A 27,683-nucleotide genomic window follows, 5' to 3' on the forward strand; every position below is an offset into this window, starting at 1 on the left:
CGTGTGCCAGGGCCTAGCAGAGGCATTAGCCAGCAAAGGTGACTATTCACAGAAAAAGAAAATCTGAAGTAAAGGTGTGACAGTTCCTAGATAACCTGACCTTTCATTTGGAGGCACACTTTTAACTACAGTTATTTCCCTAGAATACCCCTCTACCAGTTTTATTAAAAACTGACCAATAACTAGACTCTGGTTTCACTAGCTAAGAGCACTAAAGGCTTGTTTCACCATATAAAATTCTTCACCCCCACCGCCTCGCTGATTTTGGCAGCTCAAAAAAAAAAAAAAAAAAAGTAAAAGAAAAAAAAAAACCCGACCAAGAGCTCCTCGGTTGTGATGATCCTTTTGATAAAACTCTAACTTAAATCCCATAGAAATAGGCTGCACAGGTAAAGTGTCACCTTTTTTAAAGTTCAAAATTCATTTTGATTGCCGGCAATATATTTCAGGTGGCAAGGTTTCCTTTTCAGAGCCCCCTAAAACATTCGTGGAAAAGCTTTCGGAAGCTGAGAATTCCTCCACTCCTCTTGTTTCTCCATAAGGGGGTCAGACCCGAAGGGATCTGGGTTAAAATCACTGCTGCTCCCCAGCGCTCAGCACCGAGCGCCGCTCAAACTGCACCCAGCCAGGCCTGCACTGAAGGGTTCCTGACGCTCCCTGTTACAGGAAGCCCCCGGAAACGGGATTTTCCAAACGCGCAGTCCTCCCCCTTCTTCCTCAGACAGCATCCTCGCGTGCGGGGGCGGAGCGGGTCAGGTGGGCTCGAGCTCCCTCCCTGGTTAGCCGGCCGGGGTACTTCCCCTAGCCTTGCACAAACTCCTTCGGGGGGCTGGACTCACCTTCGCGACAGAGCCCCATGACTTCGCGGTTTTTCCCAAACTCCTTGAAACTTTCGTCCAATTCCGTCCCTAGGAGATACACACACACAGGAGGAGGGGAGAGGCAGGTCAGTGGCCGGGAGTGTGACGCACGCTCACGCACGCACGGAGTAGGTGCGGGCACCTCCGCGTTCCCCAACCGAGCGATAGCATCTCTGACCCCCGAGGGGGGCGGTCACGGGACGGGGGAGGGGAGAAGGGTCAGACGACGGGGAAGCGGGGGGGGGGGGGGAGCGGAGCGCGGGGGGGGGAAGAGGAAGGCGTGGACACTCACCGTCTTTCCCAGGAAGTTTGGAAGCCTCGACCCACAGATTCCACGACTGTCCCAGCATCGCTTCGGGACTGGGCAGGGGCCGGCGCTCCCCGACGGTCGCCATTGCAGTGGCGGCCGAGGTGGAGGCGGCCCCGGGGCCGCCGTCCTCCGGCCGTAGGCGCCGCGGCGGCGGCGGCTGCCGCTGGGGCTGCGGAGTCTGCTGTTGCTGCTGCTGCTGCTGCTGCCGGGCAGCCGCGGCCGCTGCTCCGCCCGCCGCCGCCGCCGCTCGGCGCGGCTCCCCCCTGACGTCATCTGCGGCCCGCTCCGACATTCTTTCCGCTCCTACAATGTAACAAAAAAAAGGGGGGAAAGAGTCGCGCGGGGGCCGCTTTTAAGGAGGCGCCGGGGAGTTCCGGCGGCGTGCGCGGCCCGCGAGCCGGATGGGGCGCGCTGACAGCGCCCCCAGCCGCCCAGCCCCCCAGCTCGTCTCCTCCCGGGCCACCCCCCGCCCCAGGCGCAAAGTCCGCTGCGCCGGCTCGCTTTCGCTTTCGACTCAGGCGCCCCTCGGGGGAGGGGACAAGCGCCGGCTACCCGCCACCGCGGCGCAGGATCCCCAGTCTGCCTCCGGAGCGGAGGCCGGCGCCCCGAGCTGCCTCCGCCCCAGCCCCGCGCCCCGCCGCGGCGGGGAGGCCCAAGACGCACCCCCGGCCCTCGGGCTGCCCACCCTGAGGCCGCTCGCATCCCCGGGCCGGGCCCGGCGGCCCCGCTCCTCCCTTCCGTCCGCGCGTCCGTGCGAGCGGCGGCGCCCGGCCGGCTCCCTTAAGCGGAGGCGCCTCCCGCCGCCTCCTCCCCCTCGCCGGTCCCACCCTCTCAGCTCGCTCCGGCGAAGTTTGCGCGTCAAGCCCCCGGAGAGGAGCCAGGGCGAAGTCGGAAACGCAGCCACCTATGGAGAAGCCGGCCGGCTGGCCCCGGAGCACCAGCGGGCGGCGTCGCCGAAGGGCCTTCCCGCCCGGGGTCCGACCTGGGGCGCAGGGGCCGGTTCAGCGAGCACTTGGATCTCCGCTCGCGGGCGGCCGCACGGCTGTCAAAAGCATGAATGGGAAAACGCCGCCGAGCGGAAGCCTGGCGTGGAGGAAACCACTGGCAGGCGAGGAAATGCGGCCCAGGTGCAGTCCCAGGTGTCGGCCCTAAGCCCACCACGGGAGGTCACAGCGTGCTCCCGGGGTATTTGAGCTCGTCCAGCAAAGAGGAGACCATGAAATCAGTGTAAAATGGAGTGGAGGAGAGAGAGACCGAGGCGAATCCATTTACCTGTTTTGGAGACACTACCCCAAATTTCTTTATTTCTCTTTCCAATGCTCCTGGAAGTGATTCATTCGCCCCGCACCCCCCCGCCAAATCTAGTTTAGTTTTAATTCAAGCCGTTGGTCTCCCTCTTTATGATTGTCTTTGCCTGGGCAGGGAGGGAACCTAAGGTTTAGGTGTAGGTACAGCATTCCTAGAAAATACTGTTTTCTGTTAGATATTGTTCACTAAATTAAGCATTGGCCCACACAACTTAGCACCCCTCCCCAATACACAGACTGCGCGCAAAGCTTTTGCTCAAGTGATGGGTAAAGATGGTAAAATGAAGGGCTACTTAATGAACTAAAGCACCTGAAATATTTGAAACAGTAGCAGACCACATCAAGCACTTTCGATTAAGTGTTCTTATCATTACTCTTCCTTCAGACTGATGTGAAAATCTGCAGCCTGAGACATGAAACAATGATTTTAATCATCATGTTTCATATAGCAGTAATATCAGCACTCCTGAGGCACGTGTGTCATAGCTGCTTGCCTAGAGGTGCTTTCTTTAGGTGGGGAAAAAGCGGGCTTATTCAGGTTTTTTATCTAGAACATCTGGCGTCATAGAGGTGGCCAACTTCTCTGCTACAGAAACAAAGTCCAACTCTCAGAAACATAAAAATGTTTAAAAAGAAGAGTAAAAATAAGGAAATGTTTTTGCAACCTAAACTCAATGCAGGGCTCCTGTAGAAAATGCTTGTTCAAAATTTAAAGGCTTTAGTGAAAAAAATTAAAAATAAAATATATATACACACATATATATGAATTTATTTTTTAAATGTTTAGAAATAAGTGCGTACATTTTTTCCTGGATTGCATGCAAACAAAAGTTCCCCAAAACTATGGATGCTTCCTGTCCTTATCTAAGAAGCAGAAAAAACAGAATAAACAAAAATGGTAGAAATGATTGGTAGGATTAAAAACCGTATTTCTAAAGCTTTAACTTCCTACATAAGAGCATCAATGAGAAAAAAAATGCATAGGTAAAACATAATTCCCTTAGTAATAAGGTTCCTAACTCTTAACCAAGGCCCTCAATCTTGGATGTCACCAATGCAGACCTTCAATTTTTCATCCAGATCACTGAAAAATCTGGAGAATTACAGAATACATAAAAACACCTAACTTTAGTTTTCTGAGATTAAAGTGCACAATTTATGAATTGTTTTGAATTTTCTAATTCTACATTTAAGGGAAACAAAAATTTGAATTTTATGGCATTTGGAGCTGCCATTAAAAAGAAAAGCTTAGGGCCACCCAGCTATATAGGTAAAAAAGACAGCTTGCCTATTGAGTACAGCCCTTCTCTGATCCCTGAGAGTAGAGGGTGAGAATGAAAATAAGGAGAAGAATGGCAAACATGAAGTACAGTCCTACTTCCTCAAGACACTGCTTGATTTCCCCCTTTTTACATGTGAAAATACTTCAAGATTCACTAATACGACTTCAAGCCAATGGGGGTCAATATGGCAATTTATAATACTTCAACTTCTGTCCTTATTCTTGTTTCATACTTCCCCCCCCATTTTTTGATTGGTTTAATAAAGAAAACACGACAGGCCTTAGAATAAAAAATACTAAATATCCTCTTAGTATTATGATAGTTACTAAGAGAAATTGTTACTAATAGCAGCTATCAATTATTGGGCACCTACTAGGTGCCAAGCATTGCCGTAGGTACCTTTTTGCATTATCTCTATTAATATTCTCAATTGTGTAGGGTAGGAGTTGTATTACTCTTTACAGATAACGAAAATGAGGGAGGGCTCTGGAGCCAGTCCCTGTGAATTTTTTCTGGGTTCATATACTGGGTCTTTCACTTACAAACTGTGTAACGTAAGCAAGTTACCTAATTTACTTGGACCTCAGTTTCCTAATCTGTAAAACAGAGATAAAGCCAGGTTTCTGAGGATTGCATAAAAAGATCCATGGAAAGTACAAAATAACACAAAACGAACACTATAAACAAGTATCTTATATCACACGGAGCAATTCAGATCTATTCTCATCTAAGAAATGTGTCACCAAGTTGAAGAAGATGTGAGCACCAAGAGAATGACAGGCAGTTCCTGGCCATCTCCCTACAAATTCTCTTCTGCTGCAGCCAATGCATTTTACTACATTCTCTTCACCCATGAGAAAGTCCTAACCCCTTCCAGAACATGCAGTTTCTGATATCCATAGTTGGTTTGGGTTTCTCAACCGTTTGAATGAGTCACCAACAAAAGCCAAAACTGCTAGCTGAGAAAGTACAGTTGTCTGATACTCAAATCTGGGCAACATTTAAAAAGTGTTCTTATACAAAGGGCACTCTCTATAAACAAGAGTACGACAGAAACTCAAACACTTGGTTTTATAATAAAGAACCTGATGACTTCTTAACCTAAACACCCCTCCTTTGCACCCAAAAAATATTTTAAAACATGAACAATACAATTTACATTCATTTACTGTAATTATTTTCATGTAATAGCGTTCCTTGTATGCTATCAATCAGTTCTCCTACCGGTGTACTTCTGATGATGTCCTATAGTTCTGAAGATCTTCAGCATCTGTCTGTACAGATAAATGATATGTTTTGTAAGGTTTGAGTAATGCAGATTCAATTTATCAAACCGCTCCTGCTCGCCTACCACATACCAGGCACTCTGCTAGGCACCAGAGTAAACACAACATCGTAATTTCACTGAGGATGTGAGAAGAATGAGAAGTAGGGGAAATTTTTAAATTTAATTTTAATCAAAATGCTCTTATGGAAAAAGCTGTCACCACCAATTAGACTGTATGTGGCTTAAGAACTAGGCCGTCAGAAGTGAAACGCTGCCAAGTTCTGAGTATTTCATCCCTTCCAGGGATGTATTTAAAAGGTGGCCTTACTTCACCATCCAAATTTAGGGATGTTCCCAGTAGGTGCCAGGGTAACAAGGTCTCTCTTTACAAAAAGGATTCTTTGCACAGCAGATTCACTTGTAAAATGCTTTGTTCAAAGGCCAAAGGCATCACTAAATACAAAACAAAACAAAACAACAGCAACAACAATAACAAAATCTTTAGATTCGGTTTAACGTAAAATGGCTGAAACTGTCCAAAACTTGCCTAAGATGCAAGACCCCACACAGCCAGCCTTTTTATTTGGAAAGCACCACCAGTCCCAATACAACATTTTAATAAACTTGAAAACCAGCAACTACAGTATATTTATGTGTGCAAATTACAGGGGAGATTCTCCATTATCAACCCCAAAGGATTGCAGTCACTTGAGTAAAAAGAAACTTGGAACCGCTAAATTAGGAATGTGTTGCCTTGGGTTGCATTATCTCCTCCTAAAATTGGCTGTGCCTTTGTTCATATCCTCTCTCCCTCCTCTGACCACACCTATCTCTTTCCTTCTTTCTTCTGGAGACAGAGCCAGGGCTCTCTTCTGCATAAGGGGTATGGCAGGCAAGGCCCCTCTTTAACTGTGCTCCCTCTAGTGAAATACCTTACAGCCTGTTATAAATACATCAGTATTCCAGAAGGGGGAGAAGAGAAGAGTGGAAGAAATTTAACTCATCAGCTGGGTGGCTAGAATTGCTGACAATCAAATGCGAAATTAGGAATAATAAGGAGAGTTGCAAAAGTGGAGACTAAAAGATGAAGGTAATTATCTTTTTAAAGGCTTAACCTGTATGCATAGTCATTCTATAAACTGTGTCATTTGCCCAAAAGTTCAAAGCTTTGAATTTTTGGTTTGTTTTCTTAATCATATGTGTGTAGCTACATACAAATTCTCCCAAAGAATCATTCACCAGTAATAGCAAACCGCTTGAAAAGAGAGAAAATTTAACAATACACCTATAAAAAGGTATTAACATGTAACTTTAAACTGAATAAAGGCCCAAATGTTTCTAGGAATTTAATACCGGCCTGTAATTTTGAACGATTGACAAATTTCATTTAAAATCTTCATTTAAAACCTTCAGGTTATGGGCTTCCCCGGTGGCGCAGTGGTTGAGAGTCCGCCTGCCGATGCAGGGGTCGTGGGTTCGTGCCCTGGTCCGGGAAGATCCCACATGCCGCGGAGCGGCTGGGCCCGTGAGCCATGGCTGCTGAGCCTGCGCGTCCGGAGCCTGTGCTCCGCAACGGGAGAGGCCACGACAGTGAGAGGGCCCGCGTACCGCAAAAAAAAAAAAAAAAAAAAACCTTCAGGTTAAAGAGTTTTTTTAAAAAAGAGAGAGAAAGGATTAAGTTATAGGAAAGGAATGGAAAAAATAGCTAAATGGACTAACATTTAGCTATAAAAAGCGGCTGACTGTATAGTCATAGTTCTAAGCGCACTGCCTCAGATGCACTAAAATGCAAAGATTAAACACACTGTTAAAAATAATTCCCTATGTCACCTTTGTACCCATCAGCTCTCACTGAAGTGATGGTAAGTATTACCATCTTATGGGCCCAGCAGTTAAGAACAGGTGTTCTACAGCCAATATGCCCAGGCTGAATCCCAGTTCTACCACTTATTTACTGTATAACTCTGGGGAAATTTTGACTTCTCTGTGCCTGTTTCCTCATTTATAAAATGATGTGGGACTTCCCTGGTGGTGCAGTGGTTAAGAATCCGCCTGCCAATGCAGGGGACACGGGTTCGAGCCCTTGTCCAGGAAGATCCCACATGCCACAGAGCAACTAAGCCTGTGCGCCACAACTACTGAGCCTGTACTCTAGAGCCCACGAGCCACAACTACAGAGCCCATGCACTGCTAGTACTGAATCCTGCGAGCTCTAGGGCCCGTGCTCCACAACAAGAGAAGCGACCGCAGCGAGAAGCCCGTGCACCGCAATGAAGAGTAGCCCCTGCTCGCCGCAACTAGAGAAAGCCCGTGCAGCAACAAAGACCCAACAAAGTCCAAATAAATAAATAAATATGATGTAAAATAGGAGTATCTACTTTACGAGGAATATTAAAGAAGTTAATAGTGCAAAAGTACCCTACCCTAGAGCTATCATTACTAGCACCATACCTGTCACATAAGAAGCCCCAATTCTAATCTAGCCATGATATGCTAGCAGATCATTCTTGCAGGGTAAAGCACGGCGTTAGTTTGTCAGTCCTTGCTCTAACACTTTTGGGGGCTCAGCACTGACCACTGAACTCAATAAAAACTTTTCTGCTAGCACTCCAGGCCCTCTCCAGTTGGCCCCAGGCTCAGCTCCACCGCATCTACAGTGTTCCCTCTTGCAGGTACCCTAGAGTCCAGCCCAAATGACCAATTCATAGCTTTGAATATGCTCCCCCTCCAGATCCCAGCTCTCAAGCCTTTGTTCATACAGGCCACGCCATCTGTAATATGTCCCCCCCTTGGCTGAAATCCTACTGTTCAGTTACATTCCCCTTCAAGTTCCATTTCCTTAACAAAATCTTTCCTGATCTTTCACACTAAGCTCATAGGAACTCATCCCCACTTCTACATCTAAATCTAAATTGGACTTCCTGGACTAGGGTTAAGAGTATATGCCCTGAAGGAAAAAAAAAAAGAGTATATGCCCTGAAATCAAGGTGGCAATGAGATATATGCTTAGTCTCCCAAGGATTAACAGTTTGCATTCCAACATAAGGGTGTCATTTGGAACATGGAACCCACCTCCTCACAAACCATAAGATGTGCAGTGTCCAGGTCCCCAAGCTGGTCAGCAAAATGCCTTAGGGCTGAACTCTAGGACTAACAGTATAGGTGTGTTAGTACAAGAAGGAAGGAACAACACAGCTTTTTCTTCCCCCTTTCTGCAGCAAAGTTCCAGACCTAAGTAAAGACACAGATCTAGCAAACACAATCCACCTAACTTTTCCACATTCTTTGTGTACCCCGATCCAGGAACCCATCTGGGTTTGTACTGCTTCCCCAAAGGCAGACTGCTCCACAAAGGCTAGCAACCCCTTTCCACCTCTAAAACAAAACCTTCCATCTCTTGGTAAAGACAGATGGCATGCAGATTTTACTACATTTCACTAACATGTGAATGAATGACTATGAATGAATACAGTTCCCTATCTTCAACCCCCAACCTAAACACATATTTTCTCATACAAAGGGCGAGACCTGAACCCAAATGACTCTCCAGATTTCAGGGTCCCTAAACCTTTCTTCCCAGAAACACACAATTACTTCACTCCCCGGGCCTCTCTGATTTTAAATGGCACCACCTATGACTCACAGCAAAGTTTTGACGTTTTATTTTAACCTATTCAAACCTCTCTTTTGACATAAAATCTGCAGGACCCGGAGACCATGATCTTCTCCACTTTCTACTGGATCCTCCTCTCCACCACACTGCTCCAAGTGAAGGAACTTCGGGAGCCGAAACGGTGAATCAAAACAAAACCACTACTGGTAGGAAATCTATCTTTGCTGCTTTCTAGAGCTTCTTGCCTCCACTTCAGAAAACAGGGATCTTCACAAAACATTAGGATTTTTCCAAATGGTTTCTGGGGGAAGTGGCAGCACAGCAGCAAGCACAAGTGGATGATTAGAAGGCTGGAATCCAACTTACCAAGTATTTCTTACAAAACAGGGCCAAATAGATAAACTGGACTTCATCAAAATCATTAAACTTTTGTGCTTCAAAGGACACCCCGAAGGAAGAGAAAAGAACCGAGAGAATGGAGAAAATTTTTGCAAATCCAATATCTGATAAGGGACTTGTATCTAGAATGTATAAAGAGCTCTGACAACAACAACAACAAAAGACGAAGAATCCAATTTTTGTGATGGGCAAAGGATCTCGATAGACATTTCTCCAAAGGAGATAATACAAATGACCAACAAGCACATGAAAAGATGCTCAACATCATTTGTCATTAGAGAAATACAAATCAAAACCACAATGAGATACCACTCCACACCCACTAGGATGGCTAGTAAGGAAATAAAAACAAACAAAAACAGAAAATGACAAGTGTTGGTAAGGATGTGGAGGAATAGGAATCCTTCTACATTGTTGATGGGAATGTAAAATGGTGCAGCCCCTGTGGAAAACAGTTTGACAGTCTTTTGAAAGGTTAAACAAACAATTACAATATGATCCAGCAATTCCACTTCTAGGTATACACTCAAAGAACTGAAAGCAGGGACTCAAAGAGATACTTGTATACCAATGTTCATAATGGCATTGTTCACAAAGCCAAAAGGTGGAAGCAACCCAAGTGTCCATCAACTGAAGAATGGCTAAGTAAAATGTGGTATAGCCAGCCACACAATAGAGTATTATTCACCCATTCAAAGGAATGAAGTACTGATACATGCTACAATACGGATGAACCTCAAATACAAGCTAAGTAAAAGAAGCCAGACACAGAGGCCACATATTATATGATTTCATTTATGTGAAATATCCAAAATAGGCAAATTCACAGAAACAAAGCAGAGCAGCGGCTTCCAGGGTTTGGTGAGAGGGGAGGATGGAAAGTGACTGTTTAATGGAAATGATGCTTCCTTTGGGGGTGATAAAAATGTTTTAGACCTAGATAGAGGTGTTGTCTGCACAACATTGTCAATACACTAAAAATGATTAAAGTGGTAAATTTGTGGCATTTAAGTTATATCTCAATAAAGCTATTTTTTTTTAAAGCCAACATTAAAATCTGGAAAATTTCACACAAAATTCCAGATTGACTTCTCTTGAAAAATCTTTATAATCTCACACCAGTGGCCACAAGCTCCCTCGTAACGACCATCAGTTGGAGCTGAAGTGGGTCCTGGAGCCCATTTCTGCTACTGCCTAACCATGGACCATAACAGGACACATTTTTTTTTTTTTTTTTTTTGCGGTACATGGGCCTCTCACTGTTGTGGCCTTTCCCGTTGTGGAGCACAGGCTCCGGACGCGCAGGCTCAGCCGCCATGGCTCACGGGCCCAGCCGCTCCGCGGCACGTGGGATCCTCCCGGACCGGGACACGAACCCGTGCCCCCTGCATCGGCAGGCGGACTCCCAACCACTGCGCCACAAGGGAAGCCCAACAGGACACATTTTGTCTCTGCCTCAGTTAACTTCTCTGTAAAAGGAGGATCAAAACAGTATTTACCTCATCAGGTTGTTACAAGGAGTGAGTGAATTAATATGCTTAGAAGAGCGCCTGGCAAATAGTTAGGGCTCATTAAGTGTTAGCTACTTTTACATTTTATGATACCTCATTTTCTTCGTAATAGAGGTAAATGGCATTTGCTTTTCAATTTTTTTGCTCGTTTTTACAAATGAAAGTCTAGCATATAATGTAGCAATCCAAAAGAAAGAAGTAGAAAGACAGCCAAGATGGAAGTTTTTTAAAAATGACATGCAAAATACTATGCATAATATGTGCCTGTTTTTGTGAAAATGTAATAATGATGATGACGATAAGTCTATCACAGACAACAGTCTAGATAGCTTTGGACTTATGCGTACTAGGGAGGGAAGGAATGTAATTGTTATGCTTTTTATTAGGGTTTATATAATGTTTAAATTTTTTTCCAGTTTTACTGAAATATAATTGACACATAAGATTGTGTATGTTTACGGTATACAATGTGATGATTTGAGATACTTGAGATAGATACATAGATATGGAGATATATATATCTCAAAACAATTACCACGATAAGGTTAGTTGACACATCAATCACCTCACATAGTTACCTAATTTTTTTAATAACAAACACTTATAATCAGGAACTATAATAAGCATATTCTTTAAAAGATGAAGAGGGCTTCCCTGGTGGCGCAGTGGTTGAGAGTCCGCCTGCTGATGCACAGGACACGGGTTCGCGCCCCGGTCTGGGAAGATCCCACATGCCGTGGAGCGGCTGGGCCCGTGAGCCATGGCCGCTAAGCCTGCACATCCGGAGCCTGTGCTCCGCAGCGGGAGAGGCCACAACAGTGAGAGGCCCGCGTACCGCAAAAAAAAAACCCCAAAACCAAAAAAAAAAAAAAAAAAAAAAAGATGAAGAAACTCTAAATTAATTTTGTTTGCGACTTCCATGAGGTTATCATAAAATTCCACGAGGTGAGCAGCAATAGCACAGATTGATAAAGCCAGAGGCCGCTTGCTTTGCTTTGAATCCCAGAGGCTGCGATTCCCAAAGCACCAATCTCTCTTCAGTTTCCTTCTTACTTAGGGAGTACACACTGCTATGTTTTACAGCTGCTAACAGAAGAGAGTCTAAACTGCTTGCCTGGCAGCCAACAACTTTCACTATCTGACTCAACATCCTTTTTTTCCAGTTTTATCATCCATCACGCCCCCTTACAAAGACTCCACTCCAGCTAAACAAGACATAAAATACACATCCTTCAAATACTTTTCCACATGCCATCCTTTTTTAAAAAAAAAATTGAGGTAAAATTCACATAACATAGAATTCACCATTTTAAAGTATACAACTTAGTGACATTTAGTACACTACAATGTGGTGCGATCATCATCACTATTTTGTTCCAGAACATTTCATCACCCCGAAAGGAAACCCTGTACCTGTTAAGCAGTCACTCCCCGTCTCCCATCCCTCCCACAGCCCCTAGAAACCACATCTGTTTTCTTTCTCAACAGATTTGCCTATTTTGGATATTTCACAATGTTGAAACCGTACAGTATGTGACCTCTTGCGTCTGGCTTCTTTCAGTTAGCCAGGTTTTCGAGGTTCACCCATGTTGGAGCATATATCTGTAATTTTTTCTACTTTATGGCTGAATAAAATTTCACTGTGTGGATATGCCAGTTTGTTTATCCATTCATCAGGTGATGGACGTTTGGGTTCTTTCCACCTTTTTGCTACTGTGACTAGTTACATGCCATTATCTTTTCCCTTCCTTCAGCTTCATGTGCTAATCAAAATCAAGCTTTCATGTGAGTTTCAAGTCAACTCTGACCTTCCCCAACTTAGCCTGGCCCAAAGTCCTCACCTTTTTCTGACTTCCTTTATCACTTCTATACCCAAGGTAGCAAACTGTCACCACATGGCAGTGGACTCAAACTGTTTTCTTAAATTGCTAACTTTGAAAAAAATTAAGAAAAGTCATTAAAGTTAGGATTTCAGTTCCCTTAAAATTCTGAAAGGTCTGGGTTATTTCAATAACCACAGCTTAACTGCTTTCACTGCTTTTACCCTTGCCCTCTATATCCTATCTCAATATAGTGGCCAGAGTGGTTTTATTAAAACAGAAGTCAAATCAATGTATTTACTTATTACATTTGCTACATCTATTTCTTCTTATTAAAAGGTAAGTGCCACAATGGCAGGGACTTTGATTTACTAATTAATTCCCAGTGCCTGGAAGAGCACAGCATATAAGTAGGCACTCCATTAATATCTGTTGAATGGATTTTGGGACTAGGATCAACTGGCATTGAAAAGGTAAAAGCCCTTTGAGATTAGTCATGAATTTAACAGCTTCTCATAGTTCCACCTGGTCCACTTCATTCCTCCACATGTCTGATCCCTGCAGTCTTGAGTTGCGATACTTCTTTACCCCCCTTGTCACTGGCTTCCTGGTATCCTATTATACTTGACTTTTCATCGGAACAGTATTCAAAAAGGTAGTCTGTGAAAATCACCTCCTATTCTTCTCTTTTCCTCCTCAAGGATAATCCTTCTGCTTGTAGCAGAAGCTCAGTAAACAGTTATGGACTAAAGAGGTCCTTTGGCATATTTCTGTCAAATGTTTCCTCTCTACCTTCACCTCCCACTCCCTCATATCCCACCACTGCCAGTTGCCGACCACCATCTAGGAAAGCCCTGCTTCTTGCTTCTCTGGCACTTTCCAGACATTCCACAGTGAATGCCATCCTTTGTGATGACTTTGATGATCACTGAAAGATACCTCTGCACTGCTGGCCTTTCAGCTTTGGGCTGGAAAATTTTAAGGGCCTATTTTGAAGGTGGAGACTTCAGAGCTGCCCAGTCCTGTTCTTCTAAACACCTTAACAAAACTGCTACATCCTTCTACAAGCTCCTGTTTCTGTTTGGTAACAGTCAAAATGTTGTCTTTGCAGATGCATGTTCATGTTGTCCAAAATGTTTCCATCTTTCCAACAGATGCCTAAAACCTTAACTGAGGCATTGCATTTGTTGCCTAAATATGTAAGTTGATCAATTTCAGAGGCTGAAACTCCTTTGGTCTTTCCTGTTTGGGTTCTGTTCAGTTTTATCCTTCAATGACTCATCTTAAACTGCATCTTAACTTGGAAGCCCCCCTCATTCCTTTCAAGAGTAGATGGGAGGATGCATCTTTTTTTTTTTTTTTTAATAAAAACACCTTCAGAAATTTTTCTTCTTTTTCACATTATATGAAACTTACCACCCTCCTCCCCAAATAGTAAATGAAAATAGTGAGTATGTGGTGAGGAACTCAATCAATGGTGACTGCTATTTTTGTAATGATCTGGGACTGCTTACGAGCAGAGCCAGCAGGCTGGGCAAAGGCACTGGGCCCAGAAAGTGCACCTGAAGTTCTCTGGTCGGTTTTACAATTTCCTTACAATCTCCCCTGCCCTCAGCAGCTGGGTCTACATTGCTTGTAGAGAGAAGAAAACAGGAGCTCGGGAAAGTGGAACAGGACAAAAATGCAAGAGCACATCTTTAGACAACTTCACAGGAAAAGGTGAATATGGATTGGTGGGGGGGGCGGGCGGTGCAGGTTCCTATCTCCAAAGTATTCCAAAAATTTTAATGAATTTGGGGGAGGGAAGGTTATTTAGCAGATTTTATTTTGACAAACATCTAAAAATACTGTACTCTAAAATTCACTGTCATTTCATATTAATAAGATCATATTCAATGATCCAATGCTTAAAATTGGAGACCTTACTCAGATACCTTAAATTTAAAAAATTATCATCCTTTGGTAAAACTCAAATTCCATTATAATCAGAGGCACTGCAGCATTTACTCAGCTGTGCTATGTTGAAAGAACCAGTTACCTTTTCTTTGGAGGGCAGGCCAAAAATCCTGATCGATTTACCAGTGGATCTTCATCTGCTGTGATTGTAGAAGCTCCTTCTTCTTAATTTTGTTCAGACCTACAAAAAAAGGGGCAAAGCGATGAAACAATGTATAAAATTAATCAGAAATCTACAATCTCATTAGTTGCCAGGTGTCCCAAAATTATATGTGTTTAAAATGTTGAAGTGTTAAAATTCGAGTCACTTTACCAATTTTACAACAAATGCAATTCAATTTTTTTTTTACAATGAACTTAATTGGCTATATTTATACAATAAACTAAGAACAAACAACTATTCAATATGTTACATAGAGTCAGCCTCCTGGGGCTTAAAATCATTGTGTGTAATTTGCCACTAGTGAGTTTTCACTTAATTTTTTAAATGGCTATTCAGAAAGCCTGCTCCTATGAAACCTGTCAGATTTTAACCCACACATAACACACTGAGTGAGAATATTATTTGGAAAGCTCTCTCTGTCCTTTATCATTCAGCAGTTTATAAAAGCAATTCATAATAGTACAAACAGGAAACAAAAACTCAATTAAACCATCTTCCTAAAAAAACACAAAGAAATTACCTGTTGCCTTATCTGCATATTTTTGTACATATGCACTCATACATATTTCAAGTAGAATGTGGGTACTACTCAAATTAATTTGGGGAAGAGCATTGAGTTATGGAATCAAGGGATTGGAGATTAACAAACCAGAGTTAGAAATTAAGCTGGTTTTCAAGTTTGACATGCAGCAGGAGGGAAAAAAACAGCAAATGTGGGCAATGACACAGCTATGGAACAGATGCTGTCCAAGTAGATAAAGCACAAGGCAGGCTGATTTCATATGAAAAATTCACTGGTAATACACTTCTCTTCCTATAATCCTCACTGGCTATACACCAAGGCTTTGCTCAACTTTTATTTATTATCACGTACTCTAAGACGGCAAATATTTCTATGGTTTGAGGTGCCAATAAAGCATCTTCCAAAGTCAGTGGCTGAAATTCTATGCCATATTTGAACATTTTTTCGTAATTACCTTTATTGGCTTTTAAGTTATTCCTGGATCATATCCTTCCCCTCTCCCTTTTTTAAACAGTTTTATTCACCCACAAAATGTTACTCAGCAGTGTAATCATTCAGTAAAGTAATCATTCCTACAATCTTTATAAGCCAGCTGTTTCTTTCTCAGATTTCTAATTGCTTCCCAGTCTCCTATCTTTTAAAAATTTTCTCTGATTTCCATTTCAGTGTTCCTTTTCTGCCTTATTTCCAATAAAAGCCACTATCTTGTTTAACATGTCTGTCCTGAGCCAAAATTCATTTCTTTGCATTCTAAACATTTTACGGCTATGCAAAATCACTCAAAGGAAGCTACAAATTCCCAGGATACAGGCAGCCAATAAAGATGTCACGTTACAGATAACCACCTCTTTGAAGGTGATTCCTTCAAGGTAGGCTGGAGATGCAGATACAACAACACCGGGCATCACGTGTGCTTGACCCTACTTCTCTAAGTCAAGCTGGTTTTCAGTTTTCCATGAGAACACTTCAGCTATATCTCCAAAGTATCCAAGGAAGTCATCAGAGTGCTATGAAATCTCCCCCAAGATAGTGTTTGCCTTAGTAAAAAGAATTCACCGTTTACTAGCCTGAATACTGTAAAAATGCTTTAAGAGAAACCCTGTTCTTAGAGAAAAATGGTAGTGGCAGTTACTAAAAATAAGCATTTAAAAATAGTAACTTTTCTACTTAGAGTAGGGGTCAGAAATCTTTCTTTAGTAGGAAAAAAGCAACTATCACATAATTGTATATATTCTTTCATTTTATCTTCACAATAACACTGTGCTCAAAAGAGCTGTTATTTATGATCTCCATTTTACTAGTGAGGAAACAAACTGAGGGAAGGTCATAATTTGCTCAAGATAACCCAGAAAATAAATGGTTTGAAACTGGAACCAGAATGGAGGCCTTTGGTGCTATTTCGTTCCCTTTCCAGTATACCAAACTGCCTAAACAGCAACTTAATTTTGTTTTGCGAAGAGAAACAAATAATTTAAAAGGAAGACTGGAGAACATTTTCTAACAATAGAAACATACAACTTGATAGCTTTTACTCATTCACCACCTACTATGTAACAAGCATTCAACAAATACGATTTTTTAAAAGATTTTTTAAATGGCAACCCATTAGAGGTGGGAGAGGAGATGGAAACAAGAAGAAAGAAAAGACCTAATCTGAGTGTTCTCCAAAGTCCTGACAGGCATAAATTTAATTTATTTACCCTTTTTTAAAATTTTTGGTTGGGGGGTGGAAGATGGAGCTTGTAAAAGATGGCTTTCTTCTAGAATAGCTGCCTAGCCCATGGTGACCCTTTTTGTAAGCACCATATAACCCAATGCCAAGTAATGCTTGTACTATGAAACTCCAAACTCCTCTCTTGTTTTGGTGAAAGCTGGACACATGACCCAAACTGAGACATTCAACTGGTTCTCCTGAGCACTAGAAATTGGGACGAAGAGGGTCTACTCTGGTCTACGCTGCAAGCTCCCCCATGTGCCCTCAGTCTCTAGGAAAAAGCCAGCCAGCAAAGACTGACGAATGAACATGCTGCTCAGAGTACATCAGCCCCAGGAGGCCCTGAAGCCCCACAGGACAGAAAGGGAAACAGTTTCTGCCCAGGGGGTTCTAGGGCTTTCCTGTCCCACGTATAGTCTCCCAGAGGACCCAAGCACATCCTTCTGTAGGGTTTTAAGAATCCCCTGGACCTGAAGGGTAAATGCCCCCCCCAATCAGAGCTTGAATTTTTAGGAATTGATTTCTGATAACCGCAACAAAAATAATCTTGCTCAAGACAGTAAAACTTCTGTACTAAAAATAAATAAATAAATAAAAGGGCAGATATCAGCAGAATTTGATATAAAAGAAGATCCTGTGGAATGCCCAAGGGTTCAGAAAAATCCTCTCATTAACTTTAAACAGCAAAAAGCCCACACTGTTACATGGGCACTGTTATATATCAACTTTAACAAAGAAAATGACTTATTTTCCAGGAGTAACATTTCTACGTCCTTTTAAGACTCTGAGACCCTTGTTGCAATTTATGGCATAATCTGGATCACTTCTTGTTATATAATTGAGTCTATCAAAATTAAGCACTAACCATGATACAGGAAAGAAAATACAGGCTAAACTGAGTTGGTCCTGTTTTTAAGCATAGCAGTATACACTTTCTTTTTATTTCCTGAACTTCCTTAAATTCTAGGCAAACCCTGGAGCTGCAGTGTGAGAATGCACCTCAGGTGCTTGCAGAGGCTGTGAAAGGGAAGAGAAAGGGCTAGAACGGTGGGCCCAACAAGGAGGGCAACACAGGTTTTGACTTGATTCTATCTTCTAAGCTGGAGGTGAGGGAAGGCGGACTCCTCTCTCCATCTCTCTAGAGAGGTTTACCCCAGCCGGTTTATTTATTCAGTGAAAACGTGTGGAGCACGTGCCCCATGCCAGGTTCTGTGCCTTGCGGGCACCAGAACCAGGAGTGTATTCATTTGAGCTGCCTAACTCCCAGGTTACACATTTTTCTCTCCACTCTTTGACTCTCACTGCAAAGAACATGGGCCTAAAACAGTTCACTTTTTTTTCTGTTTGCTTGGTGATCTTAGGAGGAGAAAAAGGGAACTTGTTGCTATTATTTAAAAGTTAGAAGGATTCACTTAAAATTCCGTATTTCCACTTTCTCTTTGAAGGTCCAAAAATCTGGCCACTGAGGCCAGCTTTCCCACGTGGGGATAACTGGCTGATGCTGCGTCGTGGGCTACCTCTTGTCAGTGGGCATGTACTTCCCAAAGTACGCAGCTTGGCCACATCACTTATTTTCCTTCCAGGCCTGTCTCCTGTAGGCAGCCAAGCTTGTGATACTGAGCCTTTGTCATTTTCCTAAGTCTCTTCTCCCAAATGAAAAACCACAAACCAAAATTTTTAAAACAGGTTACATTGTCAACTGTAGGCATATTCTCCAAAAATATGATTTGACAGTGTCCCTAGTTTATTCACTCTCTTCCCACCCAAGTTCCACCTTGCTTTCACCCTAACCGGTTTTCTCCCTGGCAAAGCAAATTTAATAATGAAACTCTATACAGTCGGCCCTCCTATCCACAGGTTCCACATTCGTGGACTCAACCATCACTCATCTGGTCGGGCACTATGTTTACAGTCTGCAGTTGGTTGAAACCGTGGATGCGGAACCCATGGACACCATGGGACTGGAGGGTCCACAGTGCAGTACTGGAATAAATCTCCCACAGATACCGTCAAGTTTTTGCACCTACTGCTCTAAGGGTCACTCCACTGAACACAAAAAAGAGTTTGAAAACATAACCTGTAAAGAGGGAGCTGAAGCCAGTTACTAGGAAGGACTCCAGCACCTCTGGCCTAGGTTTCAGGGATACGTTTTAGTACCTGCAGTCAGTCGTGGGCTTTCCTGACCCTCCATAAAACTCCTCACGCGAAGTCTTAACATTTTAAAAGGAGCCTCCAGGGTTTCCCTGATGGCACAGTGGTTAAGAATCCGCCTGCCCATGCAGGGGACACGGATTGGAGCCCTGGTCCGGGAAGATCCCACATGCTGCGGAGCAACTAAGCCTGTGCGCCACAACTACTGAGCCTGCGCTCTAGAACCCGTGCGTCACAAATACTGAGCCCGGCCACCACAACTACTGAAGCACATGCGCCTAGAGCCCGTACTCTGCAACAAGAGAAGCCACCGCAATGAGAAGCCCGCGCACGGCAACAAAGAGTAGCCCCTGCTCACCGCAACTAGAGAAGAACCGCACGCGGCAACGAACACCCAAAGCAGCCAAAAATAAATAAATAAAATAAAATAAACATTAAAAAAGAAAAGAAAGGAGGCTCCATTTTCTGACAACTTCTACATATCCACACACATTGAGCCCCTCTTCTCTCCAAAGGGTTCAACATAGCCATCCCTCCCTCCCTTTGCTATTTAAGTCTCACAGCTCTCCCATCTCAAGCTCTCCCATCTCACGGCTCTCCCATCTCTAACTCCCCCAGATTTCACTGAGATTAACTGGGTTCTCTATCCTTTTAGCTCAGGGGTCAGCAGGCCATTTTCCATTAGTTGTGACTACAGTATACTCTTTCACCAGTAGCCTTAAGAGAGAACCAAAAATATAATAAAATTCCCAGTAGTTCTCTAATTTGCCTGCACAAAATCCTTGGTCAAGGCAGTGGGTTTACAAGTCGATTTATAAAAGCACACAAAAACAATAACAATAGTAGCAGCTGACATGTACTAAGCACTTACTATGTACCCAGTACTATTAACACATAGTAAACCCTTTACATGTATCATCTCACTTAATCGTCCCAGGTCTATGATGTCAGAACTTTTACTCCACTCCTTAAAAAGAGAGAAAACTGAGGCTTGCGAGGAGAGGCCGATTAGGGGCAGACCTGAGGCAGGTGCATACTGGAGCTGAGCTTGTGCCATTCCTTCCGCTGCCGCCCACAGCAATTCCTACCTCTATTCCTCCACACCTGCTCTTCTCACCACCTTGAATTCCTTTCTTCCTACCTTCCAAGAAACTCACCCTTCCTAAGTCGGTTTCTTAGAGGCAGGGTCTGCAACATTTCAACCTTGTATCCCCAGGGCTGTTAATAAATGTTTGCTGAACAGAATTAAGTTAAAGGAACCACAGGCTCTGACACCTACCCATCCACTCAAGTTAACATGGGCCTGGGTGGGATGTTCTTGCCTTGCTAAGAACTTGCAATTAGGCCTGAGCAAAAAGTAGCTGTTCTGACATTTACCCTCACTCTTCCCTGACAAACTCACAGAGAGAGTTCAACACTGAGAAAGTCCTGGGAAGAAGGGAGTAGAGGTAAATCACAGCCCAATACTACTGTTGTCCTCTTCACAGAAGAATAAAAAGTCTGTGGAGTTAAATGCGAGGATGCCAGCCTTGGGGGACAGAGAGGGTTTCTCCCCCAGTATTCTGCCAGGGGAACACTAATCTCTTATTACTGAACTGGGGTTATGGAATTCTAAAATTCATAGAAATATACTCAGTCAAGTCATTGCTACTGTAAGTAGTCCTTTAGGAAAGATGACAAATAAATGAACAGCTAGCAAATATTTAGCTCTGGGGCCATACATATTAACATTATCAGTAATAATAACTCTTACTGAATGTTTACTCTGGGCCAGACCCTGTGCTAAGCACTTTGTATGCCCAGTCTTGTTTAGACTTCACCACATCCCTATGAAGAATATTTATAAGTGAGGAAATGGAGGTCTATAGTAGTTAGATGGCAAGGTCATTACCAAATGGCTTACAGTAAAGGCAGTGGCTAGTGGGACAAATGTGTAATTTTTATTAACAATGCTTGCAGGCTTTTTAAGTTCTTCTATCCTTCCTCTTGAAATAATGCCACCTAAAGGCAGGCTGAGTAACCTATTACAAATCTCACTTTCTTCTCTAAAAGATCCAGGAAAAATCCCTCCTCTTCTATTAAGCCTTTCTAATTATTATTTGTATAGACGGCCAATGCTCACCTATATCCACATTCTCCTCTTCCTGAGCACACAATTAGACTAAATTTCCCAGTATTTGTTCTAGTAAGGTGTAACCATATGACTGAGTCCTAAAACATGAACAGAAATGTTTGGGGCCACTTCTAGGTTTGGCCCAGACAAACCTCCTTGTCTTGATCCTCAATCTCTCATACCCTCTACTGGTCAAATGGAGAAGGCTCCAAGCACCTAGAGGTGATGAGCAAAGTCACAAAATTTCACCCTTGAATGACTGGGTGAAGCAAGAGCCTCCTTGCCAACCCACACTGAGCTGTGACTTGAGTGACACGTAAACATGTATTGTGTTAAGCTACTGAGGTTTTGGGTAGTGACAGCAGCCAACGTACACTAATACAGTATTATTGTTGTTACTATATCATCATAATTTTCATTATCAATGGCACAGCTATAATTGATTGAAAGTGTACTAACAGGAAATACATACCTATTTTATTCATTTCTCATTATGAGGTAGGTATTATCTGCATGTTACAGGTGACAAAAATTAAGGGTAAGAGATCAATAATCATTTCCTCCTCTGAATATTTATAGCATTTACAATCTGAAAGATTTACTTAGTAATTAATTATGGATTGCCTTATACACATTGCATTGATAGGTTAAGTAGTTCACTCCCGTAGTTAGTTGCTTTTTCTTGTACCTATAAATTATTTTCCTCATCTGGATAGAAAGCTGCTAAAAGGAGGGGTAGATCTTATATCTTTAAATCCTGTATCACTTCACACATTGTATAAATATACAAGTTAATTAATTGATATATATTCTTTAAATTATCTCTATATAATGTGTGTGTGTGTGTGTATATATCTATATAGATATAGATAGTGTTTTGGGCCACAGGCCTCTTAGGTATACCTGACCAAGAAAAATGGCTTATTTGCTATGAAGAGTTACTTAGTATGCTATTTATTTCAGACCCATCACTTAATGAGTATCATTAATGCAATTTTTCAATACTATAATTACATGTGTAAATGTACATACACAGTACAGTGGCTGGCATACATTCAATGATAGATAAATGATTGTTTCCCTTCTCCTCCATACCAATAGCTACTTTAAGTAGGGTCAAATGCTACTTGAAGAAAAAGAAAAAGAAAAATGTTGTCAGTAAATAGAGGCTGATTTTAATTACAAAGAATATTGTCCTGTCTGGGAGGAAGACTGTCTAAAATGTCAGGAGCTAGAGTCAAATGGAGATCAAACACCAGTTACAAGAGTATCCCATTTGTAAAAATCTGTGCAGGAACAGGAACTCTGGGCAAGCCGAGGAGCAGGGCTCACTCCTTCACCTTCACCACCAGTGAGCTCAGAATGGTGCCTTGGGACCCACCTTCTATTTGCTCAATTACAATTCTGTAGGTCTGGCCACATGGGATTCCCTAGAGCCATGGTATCATTATTTGTAGCCAAACACTAAGGCGCCCTCCTACAGCTCGCAGAGTATTTTTAATATTTTGTTCAAAAACAACACACCGGATTCTGAGGAAGATTTGTTCCTTTGGAGGCTGTTTGTTCCCAGCCTTCATTTACACACAGGACTCCATTTCCAAAGAATCTCATTAACACGATAAAGATACTGGCTTTCTTATGGTGATATTTCACAATAACCACATATAGCAATTCTGTGACACGATCTTTACATTAGCTAATTAATGTAAATATTTCAATTGTTGTTCATTTAAATATCCTGTTCCAAAAAGTCTCTCTTCTTTAAAGAGTTCTTTCAGGATGAAATGGAATGCGAATGTGGGTCAGTTACTGTATTTGGTACAATTAAAGTATATATTTGGACTTCTTACTCCTGCTCAGTGATCAATTGTAATATTTACTTTGTTGATGAAATTGGCTTCTCCTGGGGTAATTTTCCCTTTAACTTCTCCGTATCATCCTTAACGGCAGGCAATAAGGTTAATGCTATGATCAGCTATTACGTCGGCACATACGACTTCTGCTGCTGTTCAAATATAGCAACACAGAGTATACAACACCCAAGCTAGAAAAAATACAGGTTTGAAAATTCGTGAATCAAACTCTGGATGATAACTTCTTTTAAAAATAAATATTCCTTAAAAATGTTTAACAATATTATTTTTAAAATAAAAGTCTTTTAAAAATACTCAGTGAAAAAAGCCAATCTCAAAAGGTCACATTTATGTAACATTCCCAAAACGACAAAATTATAGAGTTGGAGAACAGATCAGTGGTTGCCAGGAGTTAGAGACTGTGAGGGTAACAGGAATGACTGTGCCTCGGAAGAAGCAGCACAGGGGAGATTTTTGCAGCGATGGAATAGTTCTGCACCTTGATTACTGTAGTGGTTACATGCATCGACAGATGAGATAAACTAACACAGAACTATACCCATACCTTATATACCAATGTCAATTTCCTGGCTTTGCTACTGTGCTATAGTTAGGTAAGATGTAATCAATGGGAGAAACTAGGTGAAGAGCAACCAGGACCTCTCTGTACTATCTTCACAATTTCCTGTGAATCTTGAATTATTTCAAAGTTAAAGAAACAGCTAAATGTTGGATTATAAATATATTTCACAGAATAATTTATTCATCCTATAAGATTATAAATAATACCCAAGCCTATGCAAATATATTTTATCATCTGATTTTCCATTTTGTATACAAATGAACTACCAATTATCTTGACAGAGGCAAGGAGAGAGTGAAAATGGAGTAGGTTTTAGAATTGGTTTTGCTGTCAGGATACATACTGTTCAGGACAATGTAACATGGACCACTTTGGCAACCAACATCTGGATGTCTTACAAAGGGCAGGAGGTATACAATGTGTAAAAACTAAGAGCATGTATTTAAAGACTTATTTTAAAATCTGTAAGATTCTGCCATTAAAAAAATAGAGAGCCATGAAATAGTATACTTTAAATATAACAACCTATTTGTGATATCAAGATCCCAATGAGCATATGATTATATGCAATTTGCAAAATGCATTATTAGACTTATGTGATTATCAAATATGAGATTTATTTTCTTATGTACACATGGCAATCATGTCTACAATTCAAACATCTCTCTGGCTAAATTAATATAAATTGCTGCAATGTGCCAATAATAAATGAGACAAAAAGAATTCCAGAAGCTGGGAGATGCAAATTAAAGCCAGTGTAAGTTATTTTCACTAGGGCTTTAGACAGAGATCTTTTTATCACTGACTAAAATGTAACATTCTGGGACTACATCAAAAACATGACTCCCCGATTCCCTGTATCTCACACCTAAGCTGGCTCAACACTGGTTCATCATGACTCGGAATCTAAAGCGAGGCTGGCAGCACTTCATAAGTACCTTCCTTACAGTGATGCAATTTGACCTACATTTCCAGTGCCCATTGAAACTTCGTAGGAGGGGGAAGAGGAGAGTTTTTCATTTCTCCTACCCTCTGATTAACTAGGACAGCAAATGCCAGTCAAGGGACTGCTACTGGGCAGAAGCAAAGGGGGAAGGAAGTCATGCCAGTAGGAAATTCCACAAGAGAACATTTAGAAATACTGCATTCTCTGATTCTGCAAACAAACTGTCATGGCTTTACAAGACAACAGCAAGGAAGTTGCCCCACTTTACACCATAATCAGCCTAGAACACCATGGGCTGTTTTATTTACTTCAGGCTCCCAGCATGATGAAAATTAAACTTGAACTATAGATTAATCTTTGCCACAGTCTTTTTTAAATAAACTTTTAAGTTTAGAATGATTTTAAGTTTACAGAGAAGTTGTAAAGATTAAACAGAGTCCCTATACACCCCACCCCATTTCCCCTATGGTTCACCTCTTAGTGTGCCATATTTGTCATAACTAATGAACCAATACTGACACATTACTATTAACTGAAGTCCATACTTTATTCAGATTTCCTTAGTTCTTGCCTAATGTCCTTTTTCCACTCCAGGATCCCATCCATATCACATTACATTTAGTTGTCATGTCTCCCTTCTCCTCTAGAACGCGACAGTTTCTCAGACTTTCCTTTTTTGATAACCTTGACAACAGTTTTGAGGAGTACTGTTGAGAAAGTGTTGAATTGTTTGTCCAATGTTTTTCTCAGGATTATAATGAGATTCTTGGATTGGGGGAGGAAGACCACAGAGCTCAAGTGCCACCCTTGTTATGTCATATCAAGTGTACATTTGTCACTGTTAACTTGGTCAACTGGCTGACGTAGTGCCTGTCAGGTTTCTCCCCTGTAAAGGTTCTCCCTCCTCTTTCCATACTGTACTCTGGGGAAGGAAGTGACTGTGCAAGGCCCACATTTAAGGGATGGGCAGTTATGTTACACTTCCTTTCAGGGGATTATCGACAAAAATCGTTTGGAATTCTTCCACACAGAAAATTTATCTATTCTCTAATTTGCTTTACTTATTCAATCATGTATTTGTATCAGTATGGACTCAGGGGTATGTGCTTTACATTATTATTTTGCTATATATATATTACATATTAGTTATATATTTTTATTACTATTTATTATAGGTACATTATATATTTTATTTATATTTATTTTATATCTTGGGTTATAATTTAAAACTACATTATTTAGCTAAATCATCCCAGCTGTGACCACTGGGCACTCCTTCAGGCTCCTGTGTCCCTCTGACTACCTCATCATTCATTGTGTATTGTGTATGTGTGTTTTGTTTCACCACTTTCTTGCTTTCTGGCATCAGAATACCCTCCAGGCTCATCTTGCTTATTCCCTGACCCAGCCATAGAATTAAGTCATGTGTCGTTGTTCCTTTTATTGGAAATGGTATTAGAAACCAAGATCTGGGAATTGGGGCTTATCAAAGTCTTTTAATGTTTGACACTTTTAAATTTCTGTATGAACTACTTGCATAATAAATCAACACAATTATCCCATTAAGTATCTTCACTGTGTGGTATAACATGCTAAATCATGAAGAGGATGCTTAGTAATCAAACTACCATCTGACTGGCCAAACTTTCAGGTTTGATATGACAATAAATGCCTTATTGCAAAGAAAGTTCCGGGGCGGGGCTGGGCGGGGGTGGGGGTGGGGCAATGGAGAAACAGAATGAACTTTTTTTTTTTTTAAATGCAAGAAGGTCTCCACTTTTCTCTCCTTCCCCCCCCCATTACCATTATATGGTACTTCCTTTATGTCAGCTATTACCTGAGTTAAAGGAAAATAGAAATATCAGTCAGATCTATGAAATACATTGATGATGACCAATGACAGCAGCTACACCTTCCTATTTATGGTCTGAATATTTTAAGGTTACACATAGTTTATCTTAACTGAGACTAAACTAATCAGCCCAACACAAGGACAGAACTAGGAGCTTCCTGGGCATCAGGGGTCACCTAATGGGAAACAAACAGATTTCCACAGATAACTGAACAGCACAGAATGGAGTTAAGCACATGCAAAACACACAGGAAAATTCTTCACCTCAGACTCCAGCCATTAGTCTGTGTAAACAGACTATGCTAATAAAATAGTTAGTGACCTCACCCCCCCGCCTTTTTTTAAATAGAAAATAGGCTGGAGCCAGCACCTAATACTGATTTTCTGTCATCTTTTTCTCACTCAATCTGATTAAGATTTATATTCAGTAAACATTTCTTGAGCCTCTTCTGTGCACTAGACAGCACACTATGCCTAGTGCTTCCAATTAATCCTATAGATTCAAAAGAAATTAGCTCGGTTCCCATTTTGCCTTCCCAGCAGAGTTGTTGAAGTTGTTGGAAGATAAGTCAGGCCTTGTCAATGCTGAAGGCACAAAACGGTTTGGAGAGGCACATGGTTTAGAGTCTACTTCCAGAGTTGTCTTATAACATCTTAGAAAAGATCATAACTTCCCATCTGTAAAATAGATATAATCAAACTTACTTCTCAGGGAGAATGCATGGAAAGCAAAGCCCCAGCCCACACTATGGATTCTGTAAATGCATGGGAAGCAAAGCGCCGGCCGACACTATGGATTCTGTAAGAATTAGCCTGTGTTCACGCTTTATGTTTCTTCATAATCACATCTAGGAAACACTAGGACTGTCCAACTAGGGTGTGCCATTGCCTTTTTTTCATTGCCACTTTTACTATCTTTGTAAACCCTAAAATCATGATCTTTAAAAAAAGAGTCAATTCCTATGCCCCAGTCAACCTGTCTTTGATAAGTAAACGATGCCCATTCATTCAAGAGGCACAGACCAGAATGGACAGGAAATATTAACAACGATAACAGCTAACAATGCTTGAAAGCTTATTTTGTGCCAGACACTGTGTGGATGCAGCACGCCAGGCCTATGAAATAGATATCTTAATTGTCCCTAATTTCCAAATGAGAAACTGAGGCTAGAGAGGTGAAGTAACTTGTGCACAGCCACCCATCTGGGCTAGGCATACTCTCACAGAAAAACCATAACCAACAATAACAGAATTATATCAAACAACTGAACATAAACATCCCTCCCTTACCTCACACTGGTGCTTCCTTTTCAAACACTGTTGCACTGGGTGCTACAGTGGAATGAAAGAATCAGCTAAAATGTATCCTTTGCTACAGAGATGCAAACTGAGAGGGCTTTGGACACTTCTGCCCCCAAAGGGACTCCAAACTGAGACTTCCTACTTCCAAAATATTTTC

General features: G+C 41.9%; 1 protein-coding gene across 1 annotated transcript in view; it reads right to left on the reverse strand.

Moving 5' to 3' along the window:
- Positions 1-14,530, reverse strand: part of ATXN7 (ataxin 7) — a 100,792-nt gene extending 86,262 nt beyond the window's left edge. The window contains 3 exon segments of the mRNA XM_032649600.1: positions 840-908; positions 1,153-1,473; positions 14,409-14,530. Of these exon segments, the coding sequence (XP_032505491.1) occupies positions 840-908; positions 1,153-1,462 (379 nt within the window). The 5' untranslated portion in view covers positions 1,463-1,473; positions 14,409-14,530.
- Positions 14,531-27,683: the final 13,153 nt, after the last annotated feature.

The sequence above is a fragment of the Phocoena sinus genome, chromosome 11, assembly GCF_008692025.1.
Source record: "Phocoena sinus isolate mPhoSin1 chromosome 11, mPhoSin1.pri, whole genome shotgun sequence".
NCBI lineage: Eukaryota > Metazoa > Chordata > Mammalia > Artiodactyla > Phocoenidae > Phocoena > Phocoena sinus.